Source organism: Halyomorpha halys, unplaced genomic scaffold (genome assembly GCF_000696795.3).
Source record: "Halyomorpha halys isolate HHAL.00 unplaced genomic scaffold, Hhal_1.1 Scaffold284.1, whole genome shotgun sequence".
In the NCBI taxonomy this organism is placed as follows: Eukaryota; Metazoa; Arthropoda; class Insecta; order Hemiptera; family Pentatomidae; genus Halyomorpha; species Halyomorpha halys.
In genome coordinates this window covers 586,874-603,034 of record NW_027105232.1, presented here as the reverse complement: position 1 = coordinate 603,034, position 16,161 = coordinate 586,874, and the positions used below count along the sequence as shown (strand labels likewise).

General features: G+C 30.0%; 2 protein-coding genes across 4 annotated transcripts in view; one reads left to right on the top strand and one right to left on the bottom strand.

The window, feature by feature from the left end:
* The window catches only part of LOC106680733 (bestrophin-2), a 67,401-nt gene extending 56,003 nt beyond the window's left edge, over positions 1-11,398 (top strand). Inside the window, exons 3-9 of one of the 3 annotated variants that reach the window (XM_014420648.2) lie at positions 3,226-3,392; positions 3,622-3,779; positions 4,952-5,029; positions 5,102-5,254; positions 6,014-6,246; positions 7,416-7,553; positions 9,927-11,398. In XM_014420648.2, the coding sequence (XP_014276134.1) occupies positions 3,226-3,392; positions 3,622-3,779; positions 4,952-5,029; positions 5,102-5,254; positions 6,014-6,246; positions 7,416-7,553; positions 9,927-10,683 (1,684 nt within the window). In that variant the 3' untranslated portion in view covers positions 10,684-11,398. The remainder of the gene's footprint in view (positions 1-3,225; positions 3,393-3,621; positions 3,780-4,951; positions 5,030-5,101; positions 5,255-6,013; positions 6,247-7,415; positions 7,554-9,926) is intronic. The other 2 variants (XM_014420649.3, XM_024364404.2) reach the window with 2 other exon arrangements.
* A 1,648-nt stretch (positions 11,399-13,046) lies between these two features.
* LOC106680737 (probable serine/threonine-protein kinase kinX) overlaps positions 13,047-16,161 on the bottom strand; it is a gene marked incomplete in the record, with an annotated part of 29,766 nt that continues 26,651 nt past the window's right edge. Inside the window, 5 exon segments of the mRNA XM_067049723.1 lie at positions 13,047-13,455; positions 14,196-14,418; positions 14,488-14,621; positions 14,697-14,824; positions 14,906-15,116. Of these exon segments, the coding sequence (XP_066905824.1) occupies positions 13,305-13,455; positions 14,196-14,418; positions 14,488-14,621; positions 14,697-14,824; positions 14,906-15,116 (847 nt within the window).

The following is a 16,161-nucleotide window of genomic DNA, read 5'->3' as shown; positions in this document are numbered from 1 at the left end:
CCTATCTATGAATGGGTATCAGAGCATACGATCACCAGACCGTAGTCTAGGAGTTGGTATCAAAGGTTACGATCACCATACCGTAATCTAGGAGGTGGTACCAGAGCATACGATCATCTTACCCTATCTATGAATGGGTATCAGAGCATACGATCACTATATAGTAATATAGGAGTTAGTTCGCCCGTACACAATTTACACAGGTCGAGCAAGATATTTTCTTTTTTCTTCGAGCACTCCTTAAGGACATGATCACCAGCTGTACAACAAATGCAGACCAAATCATCTATTAGAGATGTATAGCCTTAGTGTGTCCATAGTCCTGTTACATCTTGTATTGAGGATCGTAGAGCTTATCTATAAAGGAGATAAACTTTTCAGACAATTTTACCCATAGAAGCATTACCAAATTTTTTTTTTCATAACCTACAAAAAGACCCCTTGCGTTTTTTTTAAATTTTTCTGAAGATAAAAAATATATATAATCCAGAAACACCTAAATAGCTTCTAGCTTCTCTCTGAAATATTTTTTTTTTTTTACTTAAAAGATATTTTCAACACAAAGGTTTTTTTGGCGCGCTGAATAAAAATGTTTCACCATTTGTGGTAAGTCTGGTTTACTTAGTAATTTAATTTTTTTTTAATTTATTTTATAAAAAAAGATTATATTCTAATCTTTATATTTTTCTTTTAATCTAATCAAGAAAACAAATGGTTTGGTGTAAGAGTCATGTCAATATTATTTTTCAAACTCGAGGTACAAAATGAAACAGTTCCAACATCGTTATTTTTTAGCTCTCAGAACCCTTTGAACGAATCTGTCGTATATTTACCTATTTTTCAATGCAGGATCATCACAAAAATATATATATATACACATTCAAAATCGGTAAGGAAATATAGTGCACCTTTCTAGTCAGTTCGACTCCAATTGACATCTACTCATATACAAAGAACTTCGTCCCTTAAAATTGAACTGTTAAGACCTACAGATAATATCATTATATCGAAAACTGCCTTGTTTAATGCAAAAATGAACTAAGTGGCTTCACCAAACATTTAGTTCATTCAACAAAACCAATCCCAATTTCCATTTTTTTTTTCAATTTTTAAGATAACTTAATCTTACCTGCATAAAATTAGGAAAGAATTGAGGTGAACCATGAGCACTTCAAACTATTCCAAACACTGTCACTAACCCGATTAAGATCACTTACTTTTGGAATTTTAAGATAAAACAATGTCATAATCACAGAGCAATAATATCTTTTGGCTACTGGCTATTGGTAATACACCAGTGTTGCCAAATTGTTACAAAAACTAGCAAAACGTTTTAAGTAAAGTATTTTTTTTTTAACTTTTGCCTCTCAACTAAATTACTAATTAGGAATTATCATAAAAGGATTATTATATAGATTATTTCGTGATTACTAATTTAATGGTATGTTCAACTTAAACCTATAATTTTTTTACCGCACCCCCGACCATCTCCTGCATAAACAAATAATATGGTATTTGTTTTCAAAACCTAAAAACGAGAAATAAATTATTACTAAAATAATATTTCTTGGCATTTCTTCCCTTCAAGCAGAGCTTTGACCACGGATATAAATTAATTAGCTAATATTAATAATTAAACTGTTCTTTCTTATCATATTGTAAATATTAATTTAAAAAAAGGTCAATTTCAAGTAAATAACATAAACAAATAAACTAAGAAGTCCAATTGTCTCACAGAACTGGATCGATCTTCTTTTAATACAGAAGAGAGCGCCAGATCGTATCGAGAGCTGAACGCGTATCAGCGAAATGGTAATCACATTTGTGCTCAGATCTTGTGATAAAGAAAATTAGATAAATAAGTCTACCTTAAGAACTATCATCTAGCTAGAAATTTTCTGATCAATTCTTTTCAATCATAAGTGAAAATTTTCAATGCTAATTAATTAGTTGTAATAATTATGCAACACTATTTAAAAAACAACTGGATTTTGATATTAAACGTAATTAATAAATAATATTTTTCTAAAACGTAGTCAACACATATATTAGAAAAAAATTAAAATCTGTAAAACCTACGAAGGGTCAGGAGTTCAGTACTTTGTAAGGAAGTACTGTTATCAGACCAACGGTTGTGCAAGCAGATAATTTGGTCAGAATCACGCTCGACCGCCAGATTTATACCCAATTTATAATGCTGGGTGGACTCCAGTAGTGCTCCAGAACTCACAGGGTTGACTCTCGGCTGCAGAGTGATGAAAACAATTTTCTGTCGAGCAGGATTCAAACCCTGGTCCTTGGAGTTAGCAACATGCCTTACCACAGTACCACCACGCTCCCAGTCAACACTTATATAGACCAGCTAAACTAGCAGCCAAGGATTTCTTAATAAAGTGTTCAGATAAGAGGTTACTTTATAAAGTTAGGTATTTCTAATTATCACCTTAAACTGAGATAAGGTTTATTCATATGTACTGATTTAGGTTGCATAGTAATGGCCATGTAACATTTAGATTACATACATATATACATAATACATGTTGATAACCTCCACACTGTAAGTAAAAAATGACTAGGCATGAAGTAATGAAAAAATATCTCAGAAGGTGGTAGGCTGAAGATCGGAGGGAAGGATGGAGTGGGGCAGGATTCTTTGGAAAATGAGGACTTCTGTTACCCATGCAAGGGATAGAGAGAAATAGGATTTTTGTAGCCTAGTACAGTTTCATGCACCTGATGTGCTGATAGAAGAAGAATGTTTCGATCCAACATTGTGGGCTATCTTCAGGATTACAACATAGATGAGAAATGACTGGAAAATTCCTAATCCATAAAGTTGTTGTTTTATTAGTCTGGCATGACCCGCAATAACCTCCTAGCACACACTTAGCTTCTATAAATTAGGCAGCTTGGTCTTTATTTAACCGAAGGATAAACACAATGATTGAGCATGAATGGAGACCCATCACAATGTGCACGACCGTTGATCAAGAAGCAGTACTCACCCCAGTGGTGACAGTTTTTTTTTTATGTCATAATGGTGTATCGATAGTCTAAGATATTAATAGAATTATCTTTTATTATTACCAATTTAGTTGACCTATCACTTCTAATTTAGTTTTTAAGTTGTACCTACATAAAAACTCTGAAGCATACATATAGAATATAATTTATAATAAATATGTGTATGTATAATTCAAATGACTCAAGCTTGACAATAAACAGGGTGATGCACTCCCTGGCTCTATATGTGGGGTCCAATGATGAGCAGGGACGGATCTTAAGGAGGACCATGATGCGCTATCTCAATTTGTCCCTCATCTTGGTGCTGCGTTCCATCAGTTCTGCAGTGAAGCGCCGCTTTCCAACCATGGAACATCTCATTGAGGCAGGTAATAATAAATTTTAAATAAGTTAAAAATTGTTGATCAAATAACAAACTTTTTAGTTAACTTAATTTTTTGCCCAAGGATAAATTTAATATTTCTTAACTGTACATTTTTTAAATTTTGAGATTCACAAAAAAAAAAATTAACAACCAACATTTTTAAACCTATTAAAAATCTTTCTACTAAACCAGACTTAATTTTCATTTCATAATAGTAATTATATCATCTCCAGGGTTCATGACAAGAATTGAGCTTGAAATGTTCACTGCAGTGCCAAGCTTAGAATTCAATACTTACTGGATCCCTTGCACTTGGTTTATATCTCTCCTCAAGGATGCCAGGAAAGGAAACAAAATCACTGACCCTCAAGGTCTTAAGTTGATAATGCAGGTAAAATTATCAATTTCAAAATTTAATATAAAATTCAGGATTGCTTAAAAAATTTTGAGTGACAATTAGTATTACTTCTTCAATGTTCTAAAGTAGAGAGACATGCGGTAATGTCAATAATATACAAATACAAATAACTTTTAATGCACAAAGAAATAAAAATGTTGAAAATAAAGAATAGGTATAGAGTGGAATATTTTTGGAAGCAATAGATAACAATTATTTATACTAGAAAATTTAATTATATTATCTATTTAAAATAATAATTAGAACATTAAAAATATAATTTTATTATTTTTAACTTTGTATACATACAATTTTAATTGGTTCTTGGTTTTTCTTTGTTCTTGAGGAGCATGTAATACAGACTTACAACAAATATATTTAAATTTCTATGAGAAAGCAACTATTGACTTAATTGTAGTATGTATACAACTAAAATATAATTGATGAAATAAAAATAAAAAGCTAACTATCAGCTTTGTGTTTGAGAGCATGTAATTTAAATTAAAAATAAATATGTTTTGAAACTTTTCTCTCACTTTATACTTATAAAGTTAAAATATCTTCCCCTGCATTTCAAGCCTCTGGCCATTATCATAGAGACCCTAAAATATTCATATTTTTTTACATTAAAAATATATAAATAATTAATTTAACATATATAATTACGTTTAATTCATCACAGTAACATTATATTTCTACAACCTTAAAATTGATTTGCCCATGAGATAATTGTTGCAGGCTACTATACATTAGTCAATTATCTTTAAAAACAATTATATTTATCAATTAATACCACAATTTATAAAAATAAAATGTGATATAATAATGAGAAGATAGTTGACCTTGGATAATATATATGAGGAAAAGATGGTTGGGGGTGTGGTCAGAGAATAACACATAACAATTTTAACTTATTTGGGTTATTCTCTGACCACACCCCCAACCATCTTCTCCTTATAGATAAATATAATTGTTTTTAAAGATAATCAACTGGGGTATAGGAGCTAATTGTTACTGAAAAATGTGAATATTTGAGGTTCTCCTTGATAATGACCTGAGGGCCGAAATGGAGAAGAACAAACAAAGTGAGAGAAAAGGATCAAAAGATAATTGTGTTTTTTAAAAAAAATATGTGTACATATATGTTTTAAAAAATAATATTTTAGGAGTTCAATGAATTTCGTTCAAAATGTGGTCTTCTTTGGAGCTACGACTGGATTTCCATCCCACTTGTGTATACTCAGGTTTGAATTTAAAATAAGAATTAAGTTATGTATACCGTTTCTAAATCAATAATATTTTATTTTGTTATAAAGGTTGTAACATTAGCGACTTATTCATTTTTTATTGCTGCGCTCGTTGGAAGACAGTATGTTGAAGAAGCGAAAAAGCAACTGCAAATGGAAATCGATATATATCTCCCAGTGTTCACGATCTTGCAGTTTTTTTTCTTCATGGGTCTCTTAAAAGTAATGAATAATCTTTCAAAAATATTTTTGTCATAATAAATTTATTCAGCTCCAAATCTTATAAACAGTGGTACCAACCTTTATACCCGTGTTGTTGATCACTAAAAGTACTATAGTAACACTGTTGAACTCTTTTTATCAGTTCATAATCAGATTTCCCAAAAGAAGTATGTGAACCAAGGTTCATAAACCTAGGAGTCATTCAAAAGTAGAGCCTTTTTGTCAATGCTTTTTCAGATGGTAACCTAGAGTTTGCCTAACCATCCTGTTCTGTTGTGAGTATGAGAATCAAAACCACCACAGAAAATATTAACTGATCCAGATGTGAGTTGAACCCACACTACTTTGAGCCTCTCACCACAACTTGCTTGAGAGGGAAACATTAAGAAATAATTTCAAATGTGTATTTTTGAAAATCCAATTCAGAATTTCTTTGAATTTTTTAACATGTTTTCACCTTTTCAGGTTTAAATTTTCTATAAAACTATTTTCAGGAATTTATTTTGTCCCTGTTCTAATTCATACAAAACAAATAATGTCTCATTAGCAATTAAAAATAAAAAAACAGAGAGCGGAGTAGCTCAGTGAGTAATGCGCTGAGTTACTACCTCCTGTGCCTCTAATCAGTTACATTTAATACTTATAATCTTATCATAAATTCACACATCTGTAATATAAGTAATCAAATATAAGAAATTAGTTAGTGAAGTAACCTTTTTTTTTTTAATTAGTCTTTAAAAAAATTATAATTACTTTCAGGTAGCAGAACAATTGATAAATCCTTTTGGTGATGATGATGAAGATTTTGAATTGAACTGGTTGATAGATAGACACACAAAAGTATCTTACCTGGGCGTGGATACATTAATGGTCAAGACACCACCTCTTGTTAAAGATAAATATTTTGATGATCTCAATCTAGTTCTTCCGTACACAGGTGCAGCTGTTGCGTACAAGAAGAAAACTTATCGTGGATCTGTACATAATATGATGTTAGTTAAAATAATGGAAATAATTATTTATATTTAATAATATAATTTTAATAATAATTATATTTAAACAAAAATTTGAAAATATACATTCTCACATCAAAAATAACCGTAATATCTTTTGTAGTAGGTGTTTTAATGGCATCTTCTTCATTAAAAAAGGAATGCCAATAATTTAAATTAAAGAGACAGCAAACTTTCCACTGAAATGAAAGATATATTTATATTTATGTAATTACATTTTGATGAAGTTATTGCTTCTTTCTAATATTTACACTATTTATTGAGTAAAAATAGACATAACTTGCATTTGCCAAACAGCTTAGATGTATGTCATACAATGATTAAAAATACAAAGAAATATAAAATTTTCCTATTTTCTTAGTCTCCTTTTAATATCAAATTTGAGTTAGTTTATGAGTAAACGATATTGTATGTAAATATAACATTATAATGGTACTACAATCCTTTTTAATATTTCTAAAATCTTTTCTACCATCATAAATTCAATATTCAAAACATTTCTATATTCATTCACTTATTTTTATTAAAATCTTCTATTTAAAAACAAAAATATTTGCAGGATTTGCTATTCTATATTTTAAGCACTTTAGTGTTTGTGTTAAAAAATCCACAATTTACAATATTAAGAATTTAACCAGCCATTCTTTTATTTCATGTTGTTATTAATAACTATATAGCATTGGTTTCTTTTTCTCCTTTTGTTATTTTATCCTTCTTATCAATCTATTACAAATGAAATAAATGACTTTGTGTGCACAAAGCAATGAGACAAAAAAAAATGTTATTCATTAATTTATGATTTTTTCAATATATTTTTTTATTACTTACTTTTTCAAAATATATTATTGTTTCTTTATTTTTATTTTAGGAGTTAATTTTTATTTATTTTAATCAGGCCATTGGAGCAAAGTGCTGACCAAACTCACATAATAATATAACATAAAGATTGAAGAATGCCTCCTCAGTACTCTTTCTAGTCTATTGCTGGATTGATTAATTTTATTTTATACAGTTTAACTATTATACAGCACTAATCTCTGTTTATCTTGATTGTTTTTAATAAGATGCCATGCCAGAATAATTATTGTTTTCTTGATATAAAAGTTAGATGTTTTTTAATGAATTTACAAAGTATTTTTCACTAATAGGGTTCCTGAGGATCAGCAGTCTATGTTCTTGCCTGATATTACAGAGGAGGAAGAAGTTGAGCAGAGAAGTACTCCAAAAGCTTCATTCTCCAATCTGTTCAACCATTCTGCCAGCAGCGGCCCAGCAGGTATTTGGCGGTAAGATTGTGCATTAGGACCCGCCTCCTATCCTTACTTTTAACTTTGTTAAAAAATTAAAGGCCAAACTTAAACCTCCATTTTTATTAACTATACAAACTGCCTTTTAAGCTTCTCTGTTAGAAAATAGGTGTGTATGTTTTAACTGGTGCTTATTAATCAAATGACAAAAAAAAAAAATCTTTTTAAAATCAAAAACTAGTTTCAAAATAAAAAAATATCATCCATAATACAAAATCAAATAGAATTCAAATTTTGGATCTAAATAAAAAGGTTTGGAAAGAAAACTTCAGATATATGAAGAACTTTTATTTCCCCTTTGATGTATAATCTAATTGTTATCAGCCATTTGATGGAAGTTATTTTGACTGATTTAAAAAGAGTAGGTATTTCATAATCCTTTGATTCAATTCTGATTTGCTTTAATTTCTACATGGGATCTTCTTTGTGTGTATTCTGTTAATTATTTACCTAATAATAATTGTTTTTCATCCTTCATTTTTGTTATGCTATTTGTTTTTATATTTATTTTCCTTCATACTTTCTTCTTGTGTGTTTATTAACGTTAATTTTTCTTTTAGATTTTTTTCATTAATTATTATTGACATCAAAAGACACCAAAATATTACTCTACAGATAACAGGCTTAGCTGCAGCTAAGAATATGTAAAATTTAAAAATATATAACCCTGACATGAATTCCTATGGAAAAGGAAATAGAAAAAATCATACCTAAATACAACTATCAGATAACTACAGCTGAGTGTATCTACAAAGTGTACTACAAACCTACAAATTACCTATTAAAAAATTTAACACACCAAATGCTCTTACAAATCTCATTTTATATTGACTGCATTTTATTTCCTAACATATGATTTCTAATCACAATGAACATGAAGATAACTGATCTTAAATACAACTCTAATGTATTGAATTACCTTTGGGTTCATAATTTGGTCCTTCAGAATTCATAGCGATAAAGCATATATAAAAACGTAATATTAGTGATCACACCATTTTAAATACTTCATTTATTTAATTCTATAAATAAATACAATCCAGATTCAAAAACTTGCATGCACCAAACCAGTCTATTATTTATTAATTTTTTTCAAATAGAAACCACCAATAAAGTGAGCTATCAGATATCCAATCTCGTAAAAAGTTTTTGAAGATATCAGATTGCTGGTAGAGAAAAACAAAAAAGAGGGCTAACACCAAGTAATATATAAATTGATCATTTCAAAATACATTGAGAAAAATATATAATTTAATTTGTTAGCACATCATTGTTGATATGAATAAATATACATTTTTTTTCTAATTTGCATTTTGTCATAGAATAAATATTATTGTTTTTTCATACAAAAGAAAAAAAATAGACCTATTATTTTCAGATGAAATGCATTAGGGAATAATAGACCAAATCAAAGACGATATTTCAGTATTTTTTTTTTTAAAGTTTAATTCATAAATGAGGAATTTTTTAAGTTAATATATCCACTTTTCTTAATTAATGTGTTTTTACAAATTAAAATTGTACACCAAAAACTTATTCAGTTTTTTCAAACTTAAATTTTCCCTTGTCAAATAGCTGTTGTAAATTAAAATTTTCAATGGAAAATCAACATATTTATAGGATATGCTACCTTTTAAATAAATGTTTTAATATTAGATAAAAAATAAGTCAAATAACTTTTGAGAGAGACTGCATTGAAAATCTTTCGGACCAAAATAAAAATAAAATTATTTCTCTTTATTATAAAGTCATATGTGTACATGAAGGGAAAAACAAAGTCAGTCATAGTTCTACGAAGTCATAGTTCTATTCAATGTTTACAATATATAAGTAAAATTTCAGCCAAAATTATAATTAAGTTATAATTTGGTGTGCTAATTATTACAAGTCTTGAATTAAAGAAATTACAGGCTTTGATATTTTTTTTATTATAACTAAACAATGTAAAATTGTAGATAGTTTTCTCCGGATTCTAAAATTTGGAAATTCCTTTTTTTTTTTTAAATATTTCATTCATCTGATTATGAATGTTTAAGGCTTTTTCATATACCACTATAATATTATACATAAGAGGTGAAGAAAAATATTTTAGTTTACTTTATTTTTGTGGATTCCTTTACTTTCTCTTAAATAAACTAAGTAAAATCGTTAACAATTCTCATATATTTTCATCATTTATTGATAAGTGAAACTCATAAGTTTCAATTTTTGTTAAACAGTAAAAAATGTTTCAGGTTATTTCTAAATCATATTATTGTTTGATTTTATTGATTATTCACTACTTAAAGCCTCGTGATTTTCATTCTGATACTAACATTAAAAATTACTTTAATTAAATGAACATTGTTGCAGGCCGAGTACTGACAACATTGATATCGAATGCATGGCAGATCCTGATGAGATTGGTACTGCCGCTCAAGAGCACCATGGATCAAAAATAAAACATTTCTTCAGAAAGGCCCCGAGAGTTCCCACTCCAATAGTTCGAGATAAGCCTTTCAACTTTAATATTCCTGAAACACAACAGTGGCACCACTGGTCATCAAACTCAACTATAGACAGCTACTGCTCAACTGCAAATGCAGCAATAGATTCTGTTTCTGAAAAACCTGAAATAGACGGAGCCATAACAGATCATGAAGAGATAGATAAGAAAACAAAAAAAAAGGAAGTATTAGGAAATGAATCTCCAATGATATTGTCCACAGAACACCTAATGAACAATCTTGGGATCAGGAGGATGAGTACCAGCTCAGGTCAATGGAAAGGAGTAAGATGGAAACCAGTATTATGCGATTCTCCAAGGGATTCTTGGAGTGACAGTTATCCAATAAGAAAGATAGACAAAGCTGTTGAAACAACTCATCAGAGTTGCTCCAACTGTCAAGTGGAAGATGATAAAAGACAAAACATGGATCCATTTTCCAGAAAGATGGACGAAATCAGGAGAAGTACTCGATCCCAGGGTGGTTATGAATGTGATCAAATCAAGACTAATTTTACACAACGTAAAAGTTTACCAAATTTACATCTGAACACTAGTTTTGTCATTACTGACAGCACCTGGCATGAGGAAGATAAAAATGAGACAGAAAATCATCAAGTTTAAGTGCCTAATACAGAGATAGTGATTTCAATGAAGAATCAAGAAGACTTAAATAGGACATTTATTTTAAGCTATGAGAAGAGAAAAAGTAGCAATACTTTTGGAAATAAAATCACAATAGTGGCTAACCATTCTTTACTATTAATTTGCTTTTACTTCTTTTTGCTACAGTATATCAGTATTTTTTTTTTATTGTAATTTTTAAAGAAAAAATACATAGTAGGATGCAGCAGTATGAATTCTTTCTAAAGAGTGTCAAATGGTTGAGGCAGGTTACAGGGTACAGTGTATGGACATGAAACATATATTTTCTAAACCTAGACATATAATCATTTCAGATAAAAAATTATAAATTAACAAAATAATGAAAAATAAGCTCCAGGGATTGTTAGTATACAGTCCGAATATTACAACATTATGAGCAGCAGTGGTAGAAATTAATTTTAAAATAGCATATATTATGTTTCTGTACCAAAAGAATCAGTTACCATAGAAATAAGGGGCCTTTCAATAGCTAACCTTAAATAGTTTTATACAAAAAAAAAAAAAAATAGTCAAAATCTGGAATTTATCTCCTAAACTTTAATAAAAAGTAATATAATTGTGATCATTAGTAACATAACCTACAAACATGTAATCATTCCTTTGGGTTCTCAATTGTAAAATATTGAACCAAATTGTGTTTGTTTTTTTAAATTAAAGATATTTTTAAAAAATATATTTTATTTCCTACTCTCTTCTTCACTTGAAGTTCTGTCTTCAAGGAATTTTTAATTTATTTGTGTTTATTTCATAGATTTTTTAAAGAGCTTTTAAGAAATTCATATTTTTAAAGGAATTATCTACATATTAAATTATAGATAGTGTACAGAGAACTACACCTTCAACTTGAGGACAGGAGATCGTCCTATTTTGGACGATGCAGATACATAATTTGGATTGCATATAATAGAAAAACAAAATTAATTGTAAATTAACGAGAAAAAATATATTGAATAAATAACAGAGTTTTAGGGAGTTTCCAAAGAAAACATTTTTTAGATAGATTGGTTAATATATTTGGAATTTCGGTGTATTGAATATTACAGCTAGTAATGATTTCAAGTTGAGATGCCCGGAAGTCAGATAGAATTTTCATAATTAAAAAATGAAGAACTTATTCAGGTGTGATTGATCATTGTATGGAATGATTAGCTGTCTCTCCTTTCATGATTCCTTCTTCTCTTGTTACGCTAGCTCTAGGGAACGGCTCCTTGGATATTTACTCACACATGATGTGAATTATCAATGAAAAGACTGATAAAAAATTCTGAACCCGAGTGACTCTCAATCTCTTGCTCTCTGGTTGTTACAGAGATAACAGCCATTGTCATGGTAGCAAAGTACACCTCGGACCACTTGATGGCCTAAGTATTTGCTTTATATTACGGATAGGTACTTTTCTTTTTAAACATAACATTAAATCATACTATAATTAAAATCACTATAATTAACAAATATTTTGATGATGTGAAAGTTTTCATTTCTTTAGTTACCACGTTTTACAACTGAGTGCTATATATGAATATATATCTAGATAAAAAAAAAATTAGAAAATGATACTGAGAAATGTTATTAAATGTACTTCAATTTTAATAATGAGGTGTTTATTGTGACTGTAGATTTAATATGAGAAGGTGCGGTCAGTAATGATTAAGACAAGTAAAACTTATTTTATTCATGCCAAATATTTTATAAATATTATGCCATTAATAATTATTTACACAAATAAAATGTTTAACCTATTTGTGTTTATCATAACTGACTGCATCCCTGACTGTCTTCTCTTCATCTTAATTCAATTTAAGTGTTCTCTTAGACAGTGTGAACTAATTGTGCACAAATGCTGAAAGTAGATACCTTGCAAACATAATTCAGGAAACATCATCATCATTTTTCTTAGAATTAAATGTTGCAGAAAAATGTTGTGTTATTGCAGGTCTCCTTAGGTCAAATGATGTCACACTTGACAAAACTTTGCCAATGAATAGCTCTTAAATAACTAAACTGCTAACTGAGAATCAAGGATTAGTTTTGGCATCTTCCAGTAATAGCTAATTATAGTGATTGCATTGTTTTGCTGCTACAGTCTCATAAGTCTGGAACACAGGCAATGGAAAGAATAAAAGAGCATAAATGTGAAAAATATACATCTCTTACTGATGATATAAAATGTAAAAATTATGATATAGCTTTGAAACTTTAATAAGTAATAAAATGGATATTGAGAATTCTAAAAAAGTAATCTCCAGGAAAAAAAATCTGAGATTGTTCACAATAATTTCTCTTATATATTTAATATAAAGGTAAGTGAAAGTAAAAGAAATAAAGCAACTTTTTTTTACAATGGCAACAATTTATTATAACAAAATAGTCCAATATCCTAACGGAACAAAACAGTCATATAAACATCTATTAATATCAATATGAAAAAACACAAAAAGTGAACATCAATTTTATAAAATGTTCTCCACAATTCAGTTCAGTACAGGAATAAAAAAGGAACAACTGAATTCAGTATTATTGTTAAAGGTACAAGACTTTGGCTATATAATCGCGTAGTCACAAATTGATATTGGCACTGTTTATATCGGTGACAGGGAGAGTTTCTCTTTGATTGTCAATTCTGGATGCCAGACATCGACGATGAGGACGAGTCTCAATGAAGTACCGTCATGCCATACTTCGTGTTCAAAAGAATCGTCAAACACTATTACTTTACCTTCTTCCCAGGTCCTAAAATAAAAAGAAAGGTTAAACAGCTTCATCACGTGATATTAACAACTAGAGAAACAAATGATCAAAAATTTTCTCTGATGCTTAATTTTTTGAGTAGACAATCTTTACTTAATAGCTTTTAACAGAAGAAAATTTGAAATTAACAAGGGGAGGCTACGGACATGGTATCACTGATTTCAATAAACATTTTTTGGTGACACTAGGTCAAAAATTATTAGACATGCATCTTTCGAAATACTTAAATATGGTTTTTCATTAAAATGAAAAATCAGAACTTTAAGGACTTGATTTTTAAACAAAATTTTTCTTGACTATATCCCACATTCAGGAAAAAAATTCATAACTCCTTTAAATTTTATTCAAAACCAACGTTACTACAATTTTAGAAAAGCTGAAGTCTTGTTCTTCAAAATTACATCAATGCCTCTTAGATTTTATGTCTTTATACAGGAGACCAAGTAGTTTGAAATAAAAAAAAAAACTATAAAATATTCTATTCTATATATCTGGTTCTAATTGGTTTATGAAAGTTTGGTTTTTGTAGTATATAATTACTACCTTTACCTACACTGTATCTTTTTATTTTAGCACTGAAGAAGACGTGCTGTGTGGGTTGAACCATTGGCTATTGATAAATTGTTTTTCATGACCTCAACCCAGACCATCTTCTAATTCACTTATGGTCAATCAATCATCACAAGTATTGATTTTAATACAGATATTTAAAAAGATATTACCTCGTGATGTTGGCTACTCTTATCTTCGGCCCCGGTGGTACAATAAGCCCTAGATGTGCTCTCAACCTGCAATTAGTGGGCCCGCAATGAGGCCAAATGTGGGTCCCAGCATCCATAATGCTAAACTTGCTCTGGCCACGCTTACACGTTGCGGCCGGCTCAAAGCTGCTAATCAGTGAACAGGTGAAAGGTGTTATCTCGCAATTGTTTTTCATTTTTGAACCTAAGGGAAAATATTATTAAAGTATTTGTCATTCCTCCCAACATTATTCAATAAAGTTTTGAACAGTACCTCTAGCAAAAAGTTCAAATTGTTTCCAGTCTCCCTTATCTCTGAGTCCTTCAGCTTCATCCTTAAACGTCCCATTGAGTTTAAAAGCTTCAGCAGCTTCATCACGTATTCTTTTCCAGTTGTTTTCTAATATTCTAAACATGTAAAAGGTTAATGTATCTAATAACACTTGTATTAAAGATAATATGTTAAAAAAAAGTGGTCCTTACTTAAAGAAGGAAGCATAAGTAGTCTGTTGATGAGTCCACCAAGGCCTAGCGGCGAGCCTATCTACGTTGTAGAGAGACCTCTGGTACCTGGATCTAAACAGCCCCAAAGCAACAGCTGAATCATATACCTATCACCAAACAGTTTAGAACAAACATATACCAAAGCATAAAGAATGGTTTCAAATATAATGAAAGGCCAATCAAATTACTTTCATAGCGTCTGATTTTCTACCAATACGGGTAAGAGCATCACCATAATGAAAGTACAATCTGGGATCTGATAAGGGTTTGAAGGCTGTTGCTAATCCTTCTTCAAAGTACTTAATACATCCATGAATGTTACCTAGAACAAAATAATATAACTTAGAGAAGCAGTCGTTTTGAACTAAAAAAAAGATAAATAAGTGCTGTTTATTTTTTTAGCAACCTACAACAGATGGTTGTTAAGGCTACTCAATTAGTAATTTTATTTTTATTGTAAATACTTCGGTTTAATTATAAAAATATAGAGTGTTAACAACAAATCAAGAGGGTTTTGTTGTTTGGGTTAGACTTTGTTTATTGGTTGTTGTGATAGGTAGTCAGTAGGCCTGTAACTATAGTCCTAAAAGGTATCTGATGTATATGTAAACGTACCCTTCCCTACAACCATTTCCAACGGAAATAAAATTTCTTCGCTTCAAACATCTCTGTGACAGGGGACATCTGAGAATTATTGGCTATTTATGCAACAGCTGGGCCAAAGGCACTTCACTGTACTCATTTTCTATAAGAGCATCAACTGACCTACGATTGTCTTTATTTTGTGTTTTTATAAGTATGTAGCAACACTGTTACTATCTGCTAAGCCGTACTATAACTACTTAAGAGCTGTATAAACTGTTACAGGGTAACTTGGCACAACCTAGCATCTATGACATTAACTACGATCATCAGACAAACATCATATATTAACAAATGTTTAATTCTTGTAAATACTTTGATTTTACACATGTAATATTCCTAAACAAATTATTTGAATAAATAAACAGAAAAGAAAACAGAATCTTCTGATCTACTAAAAGCTGTCTTATATGTAGCTTGTCTTGATGGCATTTTGAAGCCCAGAGGAATCAATAGGGCAATCATAGCAACCAACTTTAAATCTTCCTTAGGAGACTGTGAGTAATAATCCACGTTAGTGGATCAGAATATTTTAACTTGAACTTTGGAAAAGCAAATTGTGTTATTATTCCACTCTGCCTTCTCTAGATCTCTCCTCTATCTTAAACCATTTAGGATGTAACCAAGGTCGAATAAATGTAAACCTGAATATCCTCTCGACTGTAAGCTAATACATTTAGGACTTACTTTCCCCTACACAACTGTAAACCAGGACCTTATGGATTGGAGTATCCATCCTTTGATCTTATGGATTGGAGTATCCATCCTTTGATCTTATGGATTGGAGTATCCATCCTTTGAT